This window comes from Hetaerina americana, unplaced genomic scaffold, assembly GCF_022747635.1.
Source record: "Hetaerina americana unplaced genomic scaffold, ioHetAmer1.1.p SCAF_2, whole genome shotgun sequence".
In the NCBI taxonomy this organism is placed as follows: Eukaryota; Metazoa; Arthropoda; class Insecta; order Odonata; family Calopterygidae; genus Hetaerina; species Hetaerina americana.
In genome coordinates, this window is record NW_027286763.1 from 79,865,675 (window position 1) to 79,883,987 (window position 18,313).

Genomic DNA, 18,313 nt, shown 5'->3' on the forward strand with positions numbered 1-18,313 from the left:
CTCTTCCCCCCGTTCCCTCCCTCTTTCGACACTCATTCCTCCACACTTCTTCGCGTCCCGTCCGACTTCCACGCCTTTCGTTCATTATAATTTTTGCAAATTCCCGCGGATGATCAAAACGCGACAACCCCATGCACACCACCCCTTTAAAAAAACAACAAAACACACCATATACACGCCGCGGCACGCTCCGTGTTGGAGCGAGGCATGTGTGAGATGTAGATGAGATAAAAAAGTAAGAGGTTTTAGCAATTAGAAACATTTTTTTTCCTCTAGTTGAATAGATTTCAAAGGGACGCACACGCGCCACACACGAAAACAGAAAACTGCTTTCCGCGCGGCGGACGGCACGACAGTCCCACCCCTCACACAACTGACCACTCCGTGTCCGCCCAGCAGTGAGCCTGCCGTCCACGCCCCCGGAGGACCTGCTTACCCGCAGCGGAGCGAGCGGGGAGGGCCCCGGCCGGAGGGGAAGCCGCGAGGGGACACGAGGACCCAACAACCAGAGGCTCCGGAGGAGTCGCAGCGGAGTGGTCGTGCCCGCCGGGAGGTCGAACCACGAGGACGCGGCGGGCCCTCGCCGGAGGCCGATGGCCACGCTCTCTGACTCCGGTATGCGGAGAATCGGTAAACACACGAGCCCCCCCCCCCCGGCCATTACCCCCTGCCCGTTACATCCACGACACCCCCCCCCCCCTTTCTCTCTCTCCACCAGTGCCCCACCACCTTCACACACAAGCACCAACGGGAGTGGCAGGGGAGATTTCATACGCCCTCCTCCCGCGTAAAGGGGGCAGTCCCCCCTGGATTGATGGTGCATAGTGTTTCCGTGTTGGTGTGGTGTTGGAGCTCTCTATTTTGGGATTACCTTTATGGATTCAGGCTTCATTTCGTGTAAGTGTGTGCATTGATAAGGTAAAGCGTACTTTTCCGCAAAGGTTTATTACTTGATTCTCGGTTGTTTCACCGTGGTCAGGTGTTGATGATATCAATAATGCTTTATATCAATGAAACGTTATGCTAAATAGTAAAATTCAATGGAATAGTACGCTTTCCCCTCCATTGTTATGAATATCTTTTGGGAGTGTACTCTTCCTCCGAGATCGCTATGGCTGTCCGTGAGTGTATTTCTCGGAGCTAGAGCGACACTGACAAGCATGGACATAAAAAATTACAGTGGCATATTTTTAAGGTTCTGTATGGCTATTGCTAGACACGGTTGCAACTCCTTGTCCTTCACTTTCAAATTCAGGCAAACAGCCGGATAAACAATTGGCACATTCAAATTTATTGCTATTTGCTATTACAAACTTCACTATTAGTAGTTATTTTATGTGCATCAGGGGTTAAGGTAGTAAATAACACGCCTGACAATCTGGTCAGAATAATCCATTGCATAGACAACAGGACTCGGTATGCATGCCCGAGGAGATATTTGAATTTGCCACATAAAGGTTGCCCTATGAGTTCATTTATTGTTTCCACACTGTCTCCAATAATGATTACATGTAGGAGATCACTAGTTAAATTCCCGCGGTCGGGGGTAGTTTGCTGCCAACAACTACACGCCTTAGGCCTATTGCTATATTTTATCAGTATTATGTATTTGATTTATATTTTACATATTTTAAATACAATCCTATCGTTGTTTGGATGTATTCCACGTCGATGTTGAAAACCAACGAGTTCATTTTAAAACCGTGTATATATTTTTCTCCTGAAATGTCTGCAAACTCGTCTACGTAGCACCCGGCCGTCAATTCTCTTCCCAAGCTTCGCGGAATGGTCTCAGGCCCAAATATTTGAAATAACTGAAAGCTTATAAACACGCTCTGAACCTCTGCTTTACGTAGATTTATTACTGTTCCATTCAGAAAAATTGAAAAAAATAAATAATATCCATAATTTAGATTTCTACAAGTAAACAATGGAGCTCACACGTTGGCGCATTGAAAAGTTGGCCAAAAAATCCACAACACTGCTTTTCTTCGCAGTGTGTTCGATAGTGATTTTCTCCTCAGGGTGCAGAATTGAGCGATCCTGGCAGGAGTTTCATGCAGCGCCCACCATTGTCACCACCACGCTGAACCCTGGTTTTGATTTTTTCAATACGTTTCTCACTTGCTTTTTCATTTGCCCCCACGAAGAATATTCCCCCGAGAAAAACTTGAGCGCTCCGTTGGAAACATCTTAGAATTGGGGCAGGTGAACGTGGTGAATTTGCGTCCGTGGAAATGTAACGTTTTTTTCTTTACCGAGGAATGTGTTCTGTTTTAATCGGCGTAGGATGGGCGACAGACAATGTGAACGGACGTTTAAGAGGTGACTCAAGCGTTGGTTGACTCGAGTGCCGAAGCTGACGCCGACTGGCGCCGACTGCCAACAGCCTCGAGTGTAGGCGTCGCTTTACGTAAAGATAACATTTGTAGGAAATGGCCTGGTCAATGATATCACATAAAAAATCCGGGACGAATCAAATTGACAATTCGGGTAAATTTTTTCTTAATCTAATAGTTGGGCAAATGGCCTTGCCACATTGACACACCGGTTCCCGTTTTATCACCGAAGTTATGGAACGTTGGGCCCGGAAGGAGTTAGAACGGGTGGATTCCATATCTATATTACCGTCCTCTTGTCCCCTGTCTGTATGTGGCGAGCATGTGTTGAGCATAGTTTGGTACAGTAGATGAAGAAGTTTAAGTACCCGGATCTCCTGTGGAAGACTCTCCCAAATCGACAGTATTCAACCCTCTTTTTGTTTGCCAAGAGGACAGCGAAACAAGATGCATCATGAATAGCGTTAACAGGTGCATATATTGTAGATTGAGTCGCGCTGTTGTGGAATCAGAACACTGCCCAAGCTTTCACCCGTGTATTTCACCTAATACGATACTTTCATGTGTGAAGATGGTTGGAAAATTTCCTAGCACTTTCGGACGTGAACTCGTTTAGTTTTCATTGAAAACAATTCATTGAAGTTGAACCATGTTCAGCTGGAACGACCACAAATGCTGTTTTTTTAGTGTGATGTATTTCCCTTTGACGCCTTGCCCAGCTGCGAAGGGAATCAATGAGAGCACTTGGCCGAGTGTAAAAAATCAGTGCCATCAATCCTTTGAGTGTTAATCAAATTAGAGGCCGCGGACCGCCGGAGCACAGCGAGGACTTGACCAAGCCTGAACTCCCTCCAAGGCGCTTTCGTGTGTAAATTATTGTTTTCATCCAATCGATTCTGTCGGTAAAAGTTTTATTTTTATTCGTCCAAAGTTTGTCATATCAATGATGAGACGAAGGTGTTGAAATTTGATATAAACCGACACATTCATTCTTCAGCAGAAGTTCGTAAGTAATTGAAAACCAATGAAAACTCAGTCTTAGAAAGCAAATGCACATTATGGGAATGTTTTGTTTATAATATCTGCAGAAATTCTTCGTGGTTTTACACTTCAACATGATTTCAATAGTTCAGTTGTGTAATAAATTATCAGAAACTTGTTTTTTCCAAAAGGGAGCTCTGAGTGATTTTTTTTAGTTTCTTGAATATTTGTTCTCTCAGTGTTTCATTTATATATCAAATGTTCAACTACAACCTATCACTTTTGCATATAACGAAAGTTACTTAGTTACAAGGAAAGAATTAAAATGTATGTACTTTACGCTGAACATTTTGGGATAATACTAATTTCCATGCGTACTTTTTAGTGCATGAACGTCTTTCTATCTTGTTGATGTTTTATACCCTTCCATTTTAGTGTTCGCGAAATTTAATTAGTTTTTTTATAACGGCCACTGTTTTTGTTCTATCTTTTTGGGACAAGTGCAGTGCCCTGTAATGAATCCCGATATGCATTGCAGGATGTAGTATGCGGTTTGTTATTATCTTTGCAGTTTATGATGTAAATTGAATATTATATTGGAGTGAGGAATGGTTACCCCACTTAGTTTTTGTTATTCAAGTGGTAAATTAATTGAAGCAAGTGCATATTCTGCCAAGACAATTTAAATGAACTAATTTTCAAATTTAAATGAAAGGGAAATAATTCCTCTTAATCCTTATAAATGCATATATGCACGCACTGTCAGATATATGTACTTCGATCCATATGTTTATGGGAACTACAGTTGAGGTTTAATGATAGGGAATTAAAGTGGAATTTCTTTCAGGAAATAACAGTGTGCGGCGAAATCATTAAGACAATCATTAAGACAAGTGATCAAACAATAGTGAGTCATACAGCTAAGGAGTAGCAGTTATTACTGAGTATTGAGAGGAAAAATGCGAAGAGTGCAGGATGTAAATTAACCACAAAAAAGTAAAAGTAATGATATTCTCCAGAAGTACGGAATCTAAGTTAAATATTTAAAAAGGGGGGAATAAACTAGAGTAGGTGGAGCACTTTATTGTATTTGAGAAGTATTTTATAGGAGGGCATAGTAGAGGCGTCATTGGGAGAAGAAACTCATTAGAGAAAGATGTATTTACAACAAGAAGAGAATCGCTGATGAGTACACTGAGTAAAGATGTGGATAAAAGAATAGTTAAGACTTCAACATGCATCGTAGCGCTGTATACATATGAAACCCGATCTTTAAGGCTAGGTGTAGGGGATGAGCATATACAGGGGTTAGTCTGTAGAGGGGTTTTTTGGGATGTAGATATAGCGGAGAATGGAGAAAATAAGTTGTTCAGAAAGGAAGACAAACATAAAAAAATTAAATAGAGTGGGAAAAGAAAGCAAGTTACTATGGAAAATCTGGAAAACCTGAAAAAGTGGATGATGAATATTAAAATTTGCTGGGATGTTGAAGGCCATCACGGAAGGGTAAGCTAGGTAGAGGAAGGAAGATAGTAGTCTTCCCATCTTCATACTGTCTAAAAAGGATAAAAGTAAGTGGAAGCTACGTAAAACTGAAGAAAGAAACAAAGCAGGGCAAAGAAAGAGGAAGCTCTCCTGATACTTATAAGTTAATAGTCGTTGGGGAACGCTTAAAACCTAGCTTTAAGTAGAATACATCGAAGGAGTACATTTATATTCGTGACGATATCACTTAAGAAACGATGATTGTTTTCACACAAAATATATTAGACATACTTTTTGTTATGAGCGTTTCAAAAACGTGTTTTCCCTGCATATTTTTATGATTGACCAAAGGATTTTTTATAATCTGGGCTATCAGAGTTTATTTTATACAGAAAAAATATTTCGGTAGCCTTCTCAAAAAGGAGTCCAATAAGCGATTATGGTGGCAGATTAAAGTGTTGGAGAATTTTGAGTGAAATAAATATCGTTTTATCACATAGATCTCATTGATTTTTAAAAGGGAATCAAATCCGCTGACTGGATTTCCTTTTGAAAGAATTAAATGGAGTACATTATTTATGATTCATACACTCGGGCACTTGTCGTAAGATTGGCCACCTTTGCCCGGTTTTGTAAGTATCGCACTTTTAATGTATTTGCGCAGATTTATAATTGCCATGCAATGCGGTAATTTCAATCTTAATTTGGAAAAAAAATATTTAAGGTCAAGTTTAATGATAATAATGCCAAAGTTTTCGGATTTGAAACAGAGGATTATGAATCGTATATTATAATTTTCTTCTTCCACATTTACTTTTTTTCTTTGTAAAAGAAATATGATGCATACTTGTATTAAACTACTCAAGTAATCAACCGAACGGTTAAAAGAAGTGTTTAGTATATTTCCTTCCCATTGTTCTTTCCTCACAGCCAGAATCGCCGTGCTACTCTGAATTTAGGCCGCAGAAATGAATTTTAAATAGCGCGGTACGAGAAACCGGAGACATGGCAGGCAACGCACTAAGTTTCGAGGTACTAAGTTCAACTCGAAATAAGTTAAAATCCTAGACTTCTATCGATTTAGGTGATGACATTGAAGTAAATCAGTATATGTCCAGCTTGTATGAAAGCTCAATACATTAAAATTTCATATATTAAATTGCTTTAAATATATTTTCATCTTACAAAGCAATATTTACTTAATTAATAATGAAGCAGAATCAGTAGCAGGTCGGATTAGGAAAACAACTATATTTTCACGCGTGGATTTTTTTATTCAAATAATAGTGATATATTGATTTTATTTTATCAATTGTGTCTTCGCGAAAAGAAAAACGATCAAAAAGATTTCTTGTTGTAGCGGACGCAGAGTGATGAGAAACTATTATTTTGGCTCCCTGTTTCGGAAATTAAAGGTCATCCCGAAATAGCACTTCAATGGCACTTCGTTCAAGTGGGTAATGAGGAATACTAATAGTAGAAAGATGAGCGGGAGTGTAAGAAAGGTGCAGGTTGCGATTTGAAAATCTTAAAATCGAATTAGTATATTCACTGAAAGGGTCCCGGACCAGTAATGGCTGATTGTAAATATCTTCTCTGCAGCACTCGTTCTGGAAAAATCACGTAAGTGCCTTGTACTCGTTCAAAACAATATACTGTTCTGTTATTAACTGTTTGAGATATTTACTACTAAGTTTGAGAAATGACATGCTAATGAGTTTACCTATACAATCTAAAGCTCGCCCCCAGAAGTTCGTGTAGCGAAGATTAATTCCTTAATTCAAAATATGCCAAATTTTGGGAAGGTTGGGTTGATCTTCGGACCTGATGAATTCATGGCTCCGTATTCTCAAACTTGGTGTCGTATCAGTTAACTGAATTATATAGTGAGTAGGAGTATTGTTTGGAGGGAAAGGAGAATACAAGGTTGACGTTGATTGCCGCACCTTTCTTTTTGAGGTACATAACCGCAAGCATATTAAAATACCATGTACATTGGAAACAACTAATCTGCATCTATGGTGGAATTTAAGAGCTGTGAGTCCTATGCATTTTTATGTGATCATGCCATTAGTTCATTCTGAAATATTATACAAACATAGATAAATAAAATATACATATGCGTGGTATAGTATTTATTGTCTATTGCTAAATTAATTGCTTCTTCTATTTTTATTCGCCTCGTGGTTTGATAAAATTTTACTTATTTTTTTCCGAATAATATTTGAAAGAATGCCACTAATTCTGTAGTTTGCTGGATTTATTGTTACCACATGTTGTCAATTGAAACGTTAAATATGGACCACTTTCCTTTTCAGATGACACGATGGATGATATTGACAGTGTCCTCACTGTGGCTGATGTGGCAGACCTTCTACGTGGACAGTTTGCCATTATTTCAGGTACATTTTTCCTAATGTTTTATCAATTTGTTTTCTTCTTAAAAGATCCATGTTGGTGTCAAGGTGATTAATAATAGTGATATTTACATGGAGCGTACTTTCTTTCTTCAGGTGGAAAATCAAAAGAGGGCCGGCCAATTATAACATTTCCTGATCTGGGAAATTTCTGTAGTCTTGCCGATGAAGGGTATCAAAAGCTGATTCTCTATCTTACATCTGTTCCCTCGTAAGTTTACAATGGAAATTTTGGGTTATGTTCCATTAGATGTTACTGAAAAAAGCGAGCTGCATCACATTCATGGAATTAGTGCTACGGTCTTTTTAGTTAGTTATTTCATTATCCAGCTTTAATAATTGACACCAAGGCTCAGTAACTTGCTAAAAATGTAGTTGGTGTAACTGATACATTCTCACATGTTGTCCTTGAGTCACAAATGTCAAGTTCAAGCTAAATCACAAATTGATATTCTTGACACTTTAAACAAAGTTTTAATTCCCATTAGCTACTTTCCATGCCGAGTTCCAAGCCATTTAATTATGAGAGAGGATAAAGTTTTCTGCCATGTAACTATTGCCTTTAGTGGCTCATTGAGAAGGACTTCATAGAGAATGTTATGCTTAGGGAGGCTGTAAAGTTGCCTTCCACATTTGGACTGATATGATTATTAAGTGCCTGTATTTGAAGCAACTGTTTTACATTTTTTTACCCAGTCCATATGATATAATCAGTGTGTCTAAAATCTCATGTCAGTGCCCATAAATATTCCATTGATCATGAAGCCTCTTATACTTTTATGGAATGTCAGAACATTTATATATGTACCAGTGTGCATACATGTTTTTATCGTAGACCAATGACAATCTTTGACCATAGTTATAATTTTTAAATGAGTTGATAGGTTCTTTAGGATGGCGATGTGGTATTAAATGTGTATCTAGAGAATAACATACTTATAACTAATGAACTTTTTGTCACTTATGGAAAAAAATATTTATCCAGGTTAGATGAGGCAGATGTTGGGTTTGTCTTAGTAATTGATAGAAGAAATGATAAGTGGAATTCTGTGAAGACCGTTTTACTTAAACTTTCGGTAAGAGTTAATATTCTTTGACAATGCACTTGCTCAATTTCTCAATGTTTTCCATTTTCACTGATACAGTTCTTCTTTTTGTAGGGGTTCTTTCCTGGTATCATTCATGTAGCATATGTTCTAAGACCTGCAGGTTTCTTGCAGAAAGCAATATCTGAAGTTAGCAGTAAACTTTTCCGTGAGGAGTTCAGGTTTAAGGTTGGTATATCTATGCCTTGTATATTCAATTGTTTCGGTGTTATTAATTACAGATTCAGGTGTGATGAGGTGTAACTGTTCCATAATGACAGAGAAGAAGAGTAATACAATTTTCCACTTAATAATCACTCTTAACTCGTAATTAAGTGGAAAATGGAAATATTCTTTGTCTCTGTTCTTGTGTTCCAATGTTCTTTATTGCTCCAGAAACTTTTAAAAAGTGATAGATTTATTAATGTTAAAGTTTTAATTATACCTGCAGTTGCGATGATGATAACGGTACTAGTCCAATTTGTATGTCAATTGTATGTCCATTGTATGATACCCTACCTCATTACTGGTTAATTTCACCTTCCGTAACCCATGTAATTTTTATTTAAATAATTTTAATTATTCATGAAAGTTTTGGTGCGATCACATATCACACTGCTAAAAAAATTAGATTAATTCTGAAACAGACTGATCAAAATCTTCAAAAATTAATTATAAATTATGTTAATGGCAATTATAGTAATTGAAAGAACTCTAATACTCTTGTCATGCCATAAATCTTGCATGATATGATGCAATTTTAGGCTGCGGCATTATTATAATCTGTTAAAGGTACATATAATGTCTATCTTGAGATTGATGAATCATTACATGTTTATTTATTCAATTTATTATAATTTTTAAATATAATTTATATTATAGGTTGTTGTTTGTGATTGCATTGAGGAACTTCATGAGTATATTGAAAAGAATCAACTCACCAAGGATTTAGATGGCTGCATCCCATATAACCATGAAGAATGGATTGAGCAAAGAGTGGTGAGTGTTTTAATTTTGTTGTAGACACTGAAGATATGGAAAATCCGCAGTGAAAACCCTGGTGAATCCAGTGGGGTTATAAAAGCTACTTTAGTCATTCAACTTGCCAAGAGCCTGTTTCTGTTTATTTTTAAATTGTTCTTATATATGGATAACAATGACAGCTTTGGTTGCCTCCCTGAATGGCTGTTACTTAAACTCAGTCTGTTGATTAGCAGTAAAATTCTTTTGCTGGTTCTCCTCTAAAGATGAACTCTATGGCAACAATTGTATGCAGATGAGCAACTGACCATAACATGTTTATTCCTTGTCTAATTAGTTTTCTCTGTGGGCCATTGTCAAGAGTGTGTTTAATATAATGGGTAATATCTTAAAGTTTTTGACATATTCAGAAACTATTTAAAAATAAGGATGAACTTTGAGTTCATTTAGTTAATAGTTGATGATCACGGGTGACCACTTAAACCAATACGGATACTCATTTTTTTAATATTACTGTCCGTATTTGCAAAATAATGGATCCTTTCCCATGATAAAAGGATTTCAAAACCTTAAATTAATGCTAATAATTTATTAACTCATTCGTTAGCACCAAATATTTAAATTAAGTGATAGTGGTACTTATTCATACAAAAGAAAATGAAAATCATTTACGATTTGGTGTAGCTCTTGGAGGGATAATTAAACTTTTTGACTGTTTGCATTGTACATCGTTTTGTACTCCATTGATGCTTATCAGGTTTGTGATGAGTAGAGATGCCCAATGACATTGACAGTTTCCTCAGCAATCGTGCTGGCTTCTTCAGGGCAGCAGAGCAGAAGTTAAGGGGCTTTTGATACCCAATGGCATTGGACAATATCAGTATGTAACAGCTTGTGTTCTGAGGTGTGAATTTCATGCACTTAGGGCATAGTATGTTAGTGCTAGATGAGCTGGACCCTCACCTATCAAATATGGATTGATCACTGTGGTTTTATAGTATATCCTATCAACATTTTTAAACTACAGTTCTGTCCCTTTCTTGATGTTTATAGTAAATCATTTTGTACAGGAATTATGGTAAATGTTCTGAGGACATTTCAGAAGTTGTGATGTCGTACCACTTGGGTAATTGCTTTTACAGAATAATTAATTTGGCAGCTTTTGATAGTTTTGATGATATTTCAATCTTAAGACGGGTTTATTGTAACCATCCATTCTTTATTCAGTGTTTATTCCCTCACATCCTGATAGAGCTTCTGTTTTACGTTCTTCTTAATTTGTCCTTGTACTTGTTTCTTACTCTTCCTCATGGGATCTTCCCTTCAAGTTTCCCCTATATTATGTATCTCACTAATCCATTTTGCCTCAAGGTATGTCCAACACATCTAGTTCTTCTTTGCTCTAAAGTGTTCCTAATGGTCCTTTCCTTTTCTGTTCTTCTATATACTTTCTCATTCATCTGTTTGTCTGTCCATATAATCTTCAGTATTCTCCTCTAACATCATCTTCCAAAGGCTTCCAATCTTTGCTGGTCAGCTTCACCATTTTTCCATGTCTCTGATCTGTAGAGCGCCATGTTTCATACCTATGTCTTGATGAACAGCTTTCTTGTTTGCACCCTCAGGTTCTTTGAACATGGCAGTAACCCCTTCTTTAAGAGTTTCTTCCTGCTTTCTGATTGCCTGATTGTTTTAGAAGGGACACATTATTCTTATGTCATTCTAGTCCATTCTAAGCACTTCTGTTGTCTTGAGCATCTTGTCTCTTTTGATGATGTCGAAGGAACGCAATGTTCCTCCTCAAATTCCATGAATTCTCCCAATAATTGCTCGTACATACCAATTTTTATTTTCATCGGAGTGTTGTATACATTCATGATAAATGACCGTCTGTCTTCAAATAAATGGTGAAGCTTCACCCCAATGAGTACACTTATTCTCCAATGGACATCACATGAGTAATATCCATACTAAAAAGAAAGACTCGTACTTTTCCACAGATTTTATTATACGGTACAATGCATTTCACCGACTTGCTGCATCATCAGGTACAAATTTGCAAAACAGACAGAGCAAGAATATATACCCTCAGGACTGAGTGGGGGCAGGGAGGGTTGGAAGGACCTGAGAGGGGTGGGGGCTCGCAGGTGCGTTGATGGGTTGTTTTGACCATTTCCAGGCCAGTTTCTCGGAGAGGAGTGGGGAGGGGTATGGGTACAATTGCTCATTACAAAGTGTCGTGTTGGGGTTTACCAAGTGCCTTCTTATCTCTAATTGCTCGAGAGCGTCCACTTTTAATCCTTTTGGGAGTGTGTGTAATATCTCTGGGACAAAGTCACTGCTGTCGAATTCTAGTAAATGCTTGGCGAAGAGAGAGTTGTTATTCTGATTTTTGTGACACCTTGCGTGTTCCTTGAGTCGTAACTTGATATTCCTGCCGGTCTTACCGACATAAACGCTGTTGCAATCCTCGCATTTCAGTTTATGAATGCCTGATTTGAGAAGGCTATCCTGGGTGTCTTTTCCATTGGCTAGAAGTTTGGAGAGGGTTATGGGTGGGTAGAAGGCTGCTTTGAGTGAGGTGGGTAGGCAGTTGGAAATCCTATATGAAAGATCTCCCAGAAATGGCATCGAGCACCACTTAAAATCTTTAGATACTGCGGGCTGTGATACGAAAATGCTTTTTATGGCCATTGCTTTTTGTTTTTTCCGTAGTAATGTGTCAACTAGTTTGGGGTTGTAACCATTGTTGGTAACTATATTAGTGATATTCACGAGTTCAATGTTGAAGTTTTTGGGGGAAAGGGGAATGTGTAGGAGGCGGTGGATCATGGAGTGGAGGACTGCGTGTTTGTGAGAAAAGTGGTGTGCGGAATCATTAGAAATTATGTGGTCTGTATATGTGGGTTTCCTATAAATTGCAAATTCGTGTCTATTATCCCTAATTGTGATTGTCAAGTCGAGGAAGTTGATGGTGCCGTTGACGTCTTTTTCCATGGAGAAGGAGATATTCCGATGAAGAGTGTTTAGGAAATTAAGGAAGGAGTCTAACTGTCGGTTGGTTCTGGTCCTCACAAACACACAGCCCTCCACTCCATGATCCACCACCTCCTACACATTCCCCTTTCCCCCAAAAACTTCAACATTGAACTCGTGAATATCACTAATATAGTTACCAACAATGGTTACAACCCCAAACTAGTTGACACATTACTACGGAAAAAACAAAAAGCAATGGCCATAAAAAGCATTTTCGTATCACAGCCCGCAGTATCTAAAGATTTTAAGTGGTGCTCGATCCCATTTCTGGGTGATCTTTCATATAGGATTTCCAACTGCCTACCCACCTCACTCAAAGCAGCCTTCTACCCACCCATAACCCTCTCCAAACTTCTAGCCAATGGAAAAGACACCCAGGATAGCCTTCTCAAATCAGGCATTCATAAACTGAAATGCGAGGATTGCAACAGCGTTTATGTCGGTAAGACCGGCAGGAATATCAAGTTACGACTCAAGGAACACGCAAGGTGTCACAAAAATCAGAATAACAACTCTCTCTTCGCCAAGCATTTACTAGAATTCGACCACAGCAATGACTTTGTCCCAGAGATATTACACACACTCCCAAAAGGATTAAAAATGGACGCTCTCGAGCAATTAGAGATAAGAAGGCACTTGGTAAACCCCAACACGACACTTTGTAATGAGCAATTGTACCCATACCCCTCCCCACTCCTCTCCGAGAAACTGGCCTGGAAATGGTCAAAACAACCCATCAACGCACCTGCGAGCCCCCACCCCTCTCAGGTCCTTCCAACCCTCCCTGCCCCCACTCAGTCCTGAGGGTATATATTCTTGCTCTGTCTGTTTTGCAAATTTGTACCTGATGATGCAGCAAGTCGGTGAAACGCGTTGTACCGTATAATAAAATCTGTGGAAAAGTACGAGTCTTTCTTTTTAGTATGGATATTAAATACTTCCACAAAGTGAAGCTTGAAACAATAGAATATAATCACATGAGCAAAGTTAGAATTTTTTTAAGAGTAAAAGGGCATTTCATGATCCCCATTCCTTGCTACTCTTTCTTATTTTCATTTATCACATATGAAGTAAGTAAATCCTTAAAAAAGCATAGGAATATTCAATATCTCACTTATAGTCATTGACAGTTAATTGCCTTTGTGATATATTCCTCTATAGCTATTCCAGATAGATATTATTCCTCTGCACTTGACCCACTAAATTCTGACAAATGAAAGTTTATGAATTACTCACACCTTGCCTATTCATCAACAATAAATCTTGAAGTGTTATGGCCACAGTTCTAATTTATTGAATATGGTTAGAAAGTCTACATAGGACCCTTTCTACTGTTTTAAATGGGAAGGCAAGTCCCAATATTCTGTTATCAGCTTGTATAAATTTTCAACTTCTGTCAATAAGAGTTGTCTTGTAAGGTGAATTTAATTTTGTGCACCTTGATTACTTATCCAGGCATTGGAGAAATTTTCAAATAATACACATGAAGTGTCAACCAACCTGGATGACTTCACCCGTCGCCTTCAGGAGACAGCATTCCCAAATGACGTTGACTCTACTGAGGAACTGCTGGAGATGCAGGTGATTGCTATTGGAAATTGACATTGCTTTAAAGTTAATTGTCCTTAAAAGATGCTTTCAGAACCAACAGTTTTTAAAATAATTTTATATAACTTGTACTCAGTGTTATTTTTCTGTTTGGTAGTTTTTGTCACCATTGCAAGGATTCTCCTTGTAAGGATATGATCCTAAATCCTGATGATGTGATTTATTCTAAAATATCAGAATGGCTAATGCTAAGAATGATATGAGGCAACTTTGAAAAGTAACAGCCAATTGACTGTAAATGGCATAAACTTCAAACGTGATAGTTAGTTTTAACTGGTCTATTAGGCATGTAGCCACCATATTGTCATGATTGCATTGTTGTTTGCTTTAGCATTGTGTATTTGGGAAGATGGTGCAAATTTTAATGATGAACAGAAGAATGACAGATGTAGTATCCAGAATGACAGTCTTGTTGAGTGTGTTAATGAGAATGAGAGAAAATTGTCAATTTATGATTACTGGTACTTCCATATAATTTCCAGAAGTTTTGATGGCAGCATTGTTCAAAATTGTTGCTGACACTCTTGGGTAACATAAACTGTCTGCGTGATGGGTGCCATAAATGTTGGCAAGTGCTCACAATAACAAGAGATTCAAAGGAATCCCCAACTAACTGTGAAGTAAAATAAAAGTGGACCCAGGAAACCATTGGTCAAATGGGTCCAAAAATTAAAAAAATTAAAAATTAAATAACAAGAGAATGACGTCTGATCATACTACTTGGCACTGTTTTAATGAGGAGAGAGGCAATTGTTTTGTGGATTTTGTATTTCAATACAGTTCAAGAACTGTCTTGTGTCTCAACTATTCATGGAAATCAAAGCGTTGAAAATCCCAATGCAATATTGGCTAAAATCCTTGGAGGTAGAATTTACATGGAGGGTTTGAGGAAGCTTGTTTCAGGATATCAGAAGCGATTGGAACAAAATGGTGGCAATTTGAAAAAATGAAACTAATTTTGTATTTAATTAAGTATTTGGAAACAATAATACATTTTTATTGTTTTCAATTATTCTTTTTCTTTACTTGCTAGCCCTAGTTATCGAAATGCAAGGTGTAATAATAATAGGAATTGGCAGAATAAGTTAGCCCCAGTTTTATAATGTCTCATTAAGTCTAATCGTTGGTTAATGTGAGTGTTATAATGTGTAGATTGCCCAAAAATCTGATTTAATAAACAAATAAGAGTGCTCATGAGTGAATGTGTGCATTTTAACCAGAGTAACATTGCCTGTCAATTATTTATTTGGTTAAAGGTCAGTTTTGAACATAACTAGCAGTCATAAAACTGAGTTTTGGCCTTAACTGGAGGTTAAAGTTAACGTTCAGTCTAATGAGACATTTTAAAACCTGTCATTATTGTTGACCATTGTATGCTGTGCCAGACTTAATTTACTGAAAGTGTGCATGCATTGAATAGTTGTAAATGATTCATTACTGATGGAAGTTTGAACTTGATGACTTCTTAGTCATTGAGTTACTTTAACCACTTATTTCATTTCAGGGTCGTGAGTATCGTGTTTTGAAGGATGAGATTCTAGGAGCTGCACGCCATGGGGAAACGCTTTTAACTCAGCTCCGAGGGTGCACTACTGTGCCCAATTCATGCAATACACTTCCCAATCATTCTGAAGATGCCTTGCCTGTGGAACAGCCTGGGTTTGAGGCTTACAGGACATGCCCGGATCGTTTGCTCAATGTTACTGCTGTTGAAAGGTACTTTAATGAATGGTAATAATAGAATATTACTGAATAGCTCCAGATACTTAGATACTGATGGCTTTCCCAGTTTCTTTGGAGTAATATTATAAGTTAAAAAAATTATATATTTTTCTTCCTTTCTAAAGCATTGATAATGCGACAGATGCAATTATTTCGGGATTAACATAATTTGGAGAAAATAGGTGCTCAGATAACAAAAAATGATTGATAAACTTATTAATCTGATTGGAAATTGGCATGTTAAGTTATGTAGAAGTGTCCATGGAGACATTCAAAGCTGTTTGTGTTGGTTTCTGCAGGACCGGCGATTGAAGCATTGGAAAAAAGAAGTTTCCCATTGAGTGGGAAACTTCTTTTGTGGACCTTGCTTCTGTTGATAACCTTGACAAATGTGGAGGTGCCTCATTGAGTTATCATGAAAAGGTTTTGCCCTTTTCTTCATAAATCACTCCCTTGTCACAGAATATCAAATGTTTTGATGGCTTTTCTGTTGTATTCATTCATATGAAATACATATGTATAGGCATGAATATTTGACCAAATAAGTATTTGAATGCATTGAAAGTATACCTAATGTTCTTTCACATTGATTTGAACTCCGTAGACCTAATGTGCTATTTGTTATAGTGTTACTTAAATTACATCATTTAATTGATTGAAAATTTAGCTTAGTATAAATATTTGCCCATAATATATGTTACATTTTTAATTTTGACCATAGAAAAAAAAGATAAGGTAACATGAACCCTATTTATCAAAAATATCGATTATTTAGGATTAAATGATTGACAATGGCATTGTGTTAGCATTTTAAACTCAGGAGAATGACACAAAACCAGTGGCCCAGTAAACTGGGGAGCGTGGTGAACTTTGATGTCTCCATCTTGCAGAATAGTATTATACTCATAGGATCAGTGCAATGAGGACATTAATAAAGACGGCACATGCACATTGCAGAAATTTTCAGTGAAAACTCATAAATTATAGGATTGCTTTGCAGTACATCCTTTTATAACTGGGTTTATCCAAAATATGGTGACCACAGGTGAATTTGTATGATAATATTATTTATATTCCTTGGTAATTCCTACACAGTGATATGACTTTTGATTTGTGTATGTTTCATTTTATCTGCTTTTAAAATACACTGATGCATAGGGAATAATCCTAGTGCTACAATACATTGGTCGACTGGACCAGATTGGGAAGCTAAGAGAAACCGACTTCAGAACCATTCTGTTTAAGAAATCATTTTTCCCTTACACAGTTCTATACCATGTAAGTAGGAAATGCGACGTATGAGAAATTGAACTTCCCAAATGCAGAAGTCACCATTCAACAATCAATCTAATGGCTGGTTACCTAACACCCCCTGCTCCTTACATTTGTGGTAGCTTAAAGAGTAAGAATCATAAGTAAATGAAGAAAACCTTTTCTTGTTCATTCATTATTAAATCATATTGTTTGTATTAGTTTATGGGTTGATGTAGGAATGTTTGTTAGACAGAGATATCTGGTAGCAGGCATGGAGGGAAGAAGCAAATGAAATCAGGGTACAATGTACAAAAGTTATGATAACTTATGGTGTATTGTTTATGCATTTGGAAATCTTTGCATAAAGTTAGTTCATTGAAGTAATAATGAAAGCTTAAAACTTATTGCACTGGCACTATTTGTTACATTCTATTCTATTGAGGGATTTAATGAGGGAATAACTCACAATGCCCATTGCTAGTTCTCCGATGATAAGTCACTAGGTGTAAATTGAAGTATGAATTTTTATCGTAACTTTTCTGGTACACAGTGCATGTGCACATCATCTGAGCCCATGGTAGTGGAATCACTTATCCACTTATCGGTTCCATTTTAAATGTGAAAGATGGTGGTATTTTGGTTCATTTTTATAATGTGCTATTGCAGTCATTCATTACAAGTCAAACCTTCAATCTAAACTGCTGAAGGTGTTGGGTTTTATTAATGCACCTTTTATTATTTATTCTAGAAGGATAATATTTCTGATTTTATAAATTGAATTTTTCAATTTTCCTCAAGAAAATCATAAACTGCTCATTTTATACAGGGCTAGAATCTGAATATTCATTTCAATCCTGTGTTTGTTTACACCAGTATTTCATTATAATACATTCTATGGTCTTAGGTGATTGATCTTGCAGCATGTTCATGGGGTTATATTAATTCATAATGTTTTGATGTGCTAGTTTCTTACTTATTTGTCTAATATATGCAAATTTTAAATGTGCTTGCAAAGTTATTTCTAAAAACTCAAATCGCCTGATAAAAATCATAGTTTAATGTGGAATTCATATCCCAAGGGCATAAGAGAAACATCAGTTTTCATGTATAGTTTTTCAAATCTTTCTTTTTGCCATTACAGTTCATAGTAACTTTAAGTATAGTCTTCATAGTTCTTTAACTAACAGGTTTTAATAGTAGTTATTAGGATTTTAGTTTACATATGTTAAGAGTATGGTTTAAATTAGCCCACAAACTGCTCCCAAAACAAAAATATGGTCAACATAATATAGTGCTTTCATCATTCATGTATGATATTTACTTGCAATCATTAGAATCATTTACATCATATAAATGAAAAGTGCCACTTAAATATGTAATTAAATGCAATACACTATAAAAT

At 37.1% G+C, this 18,313-nt stretch overlaps 1 protein-coding gene across 1 annotated transcript in view; it reads left to right on the forward strand.

The window, feature by feature from the left end:
• Positions 1-423: 423 nt before the first annotated feature.
• LOC139687683 (guanine nucleotide exchange factor DBS) overlaps positions 424-18,313 on the forward strand; it is a 52,489-nt gene continuing 34,599 nt past the window's right edge. The window contains exons 1-8 of the mRNA XM_071584931.1: positions 424-615; positions 7,124-7,207; positions 7,319-7,433; positions 8,208-8,298; positions 8,383-8,496; positions 9,190-9,306; positions 13,783-13,908; positions 15,440-15,651. Of these exons, the coding sequence (XP_071441032.1) occupies positions 594-615; positions 7,124-7,207; positions 7,319-7,433; positions 8,208-8,298; positions 8,383-8,496; positions 9,190-9,306; positions 13,783-13,908; positions 15,440-15,651 (881 nt within the window). The 5' untranslated portion in view covers positions 424-593. The remainder of the gene's footprint in view (positions 616-7,123; positions 7,208-7,318; positions 7,434-8,207; positions 8,299-8,382; positions 8,497-9,189; positions 9,307-13,782; positions 13,909-15,439; positions 15,652-18,313) is intronic.